This window comes from Emiliania huxleyi (assembly GCF_000372725.1).
Source record: "Emiliania huxleyi CCMP1516 unplaced genomic scaffold EMIHUscaffold_8727, whole genome shotgun sequence".
In the NCBI taxonomy this organism is placed as follows: domain Eukaryota; phylum Haptophyta; order Isochrysidales; family Noelaerhabdaceae; genus Emiliania; species Emiliania huxleyi.
In genome coordinates, this window is record NW_005195494.1 from 1 (window position 1) to 1,233 (window position 1,233).

The 1,233-nt window shown below is 70.5% G+C and overlaps 1 protein-coding gene across 1 annotated transcript; it reads right to left on the bottom strand.

Moving 5' to 3' along the window:
* Window positions 1-65: 65 nt before the first annotated feature.
* EMIHUDRAFT_259149 (hypothetical protein) lies at window positions 66-1,185 on the bottom strand (the record flags this gene model as incomplete). Its single annotated transcript, XM_005758249.1, has 2 exons — window positions 66-395; window positions 652-1,185. Coding segments are annotated over 2 exons (864 nt in total), but the record flags the coding sequence as incomplete, so codon positions are not given.
* Between the last annotated feature and the right edge of the window lie 48 nt (window positions 1,186-1,233).

Here is a 1,233-nt window from a genome sequence, read left to right on the forward strand (position 1 = left end):
CGGAAGCGGGCGGCCCACCCTCTATCCCAGTCCGGGGGGGGGGGAGGCGAGGGGTGCGGTCGCACGGTGACGAGGTAGGTTGCGATTGCCGTGATTGGCCGCATCGGCGTGGCTGGGAAGTCGAACATGGGCTGGTAGTGGTTGGGGAACTGGGAGGCGTGCTGCAGCATCAGGCGCGCGAAGGGGAGGAACTCGCCGCGCGCCCACGAGTGCGCGATCACGGCGCACATCGCCGACGCGAAGCCGGCGTTGAGCAGGCCGTGCGACAGCTCTGGCGACGGTGCGGGCATGTTTGCGAGCGTGTTGTCGGAGAGGACGCGCGGCATGTAGGAGCGGCGCGAGGTCTCGGCGAGGAGGTCCTTCTCGCTCTTCTCGGCGCCGACCGGGTACGCGTCCTGGAGGCGGGGCGCGATGCGTGAGCCGCGTGCAGCCGGGAGAGAGGGGGAGAGGGGCGGGGGGAGGGGGGGAGGGGGGAAGGGGGGGGGGGGGGGGAATCCCAGGGGGTGGAGGAAAGGGGTGGAGGGAGTGCGGCGGCGAGAGGAGAGGGGAGAGAGGGGAGGGAGGCGGGCGGGGTGGCGTTGCTCGCGGGCGGTGCGCCTGCTGCGAGCCCGAGGTGCGCGGCTCGTCCTCGCGCTTGCGCCGCACGAAAACCTGCGGCGGCCAGACGTGGTGCGCGATGGCATAGATGCCGAGGGAGAGGAGGAGCCAGACGGGCGGGTAGACGAAGGCGAAGACGAGGTACCCCGACAGCAGGATCGTGAACGTGTAGCACAGCGGCTCGGTGAAGAGGTCGCCGCGCGCGCCGTCGGTCGAAGAGTACGGCGTCACGTAGTACCCGACCAGCCGGACGGCGGTGCCGCCGTTTGCGAGGATCCAGAGGTTCGGCAGCAGGCGGTGGTCGAGGTAGAGCACCTTGAACGCCTCCAGCGCGCGCAGCACGCCGTACAGCCCAAACACGGGGATGATCAGGTGCCTGATGCCCACGCGCGGCGTGAGCAGCGCGCCAGTCGGCACGTTGATGAAGAGCGCCACCGCCGCCGCCGACCGCGCCCAGAGCGGGTTGTCTCGGTAGAGGATGGCGCCCAGCCCGAGGCACAGCTCCACGAAGGAGAAGAAGCCGTGCACCGCCACCACCGTCGGTGTGTGCGTCCACGGCTGTGTCGCAGACCACGTCGAGGCGGTCATCTTGCGGTGCGCGCGGCTGACGACGGTCCTCTCGACGAGGTACGTCTT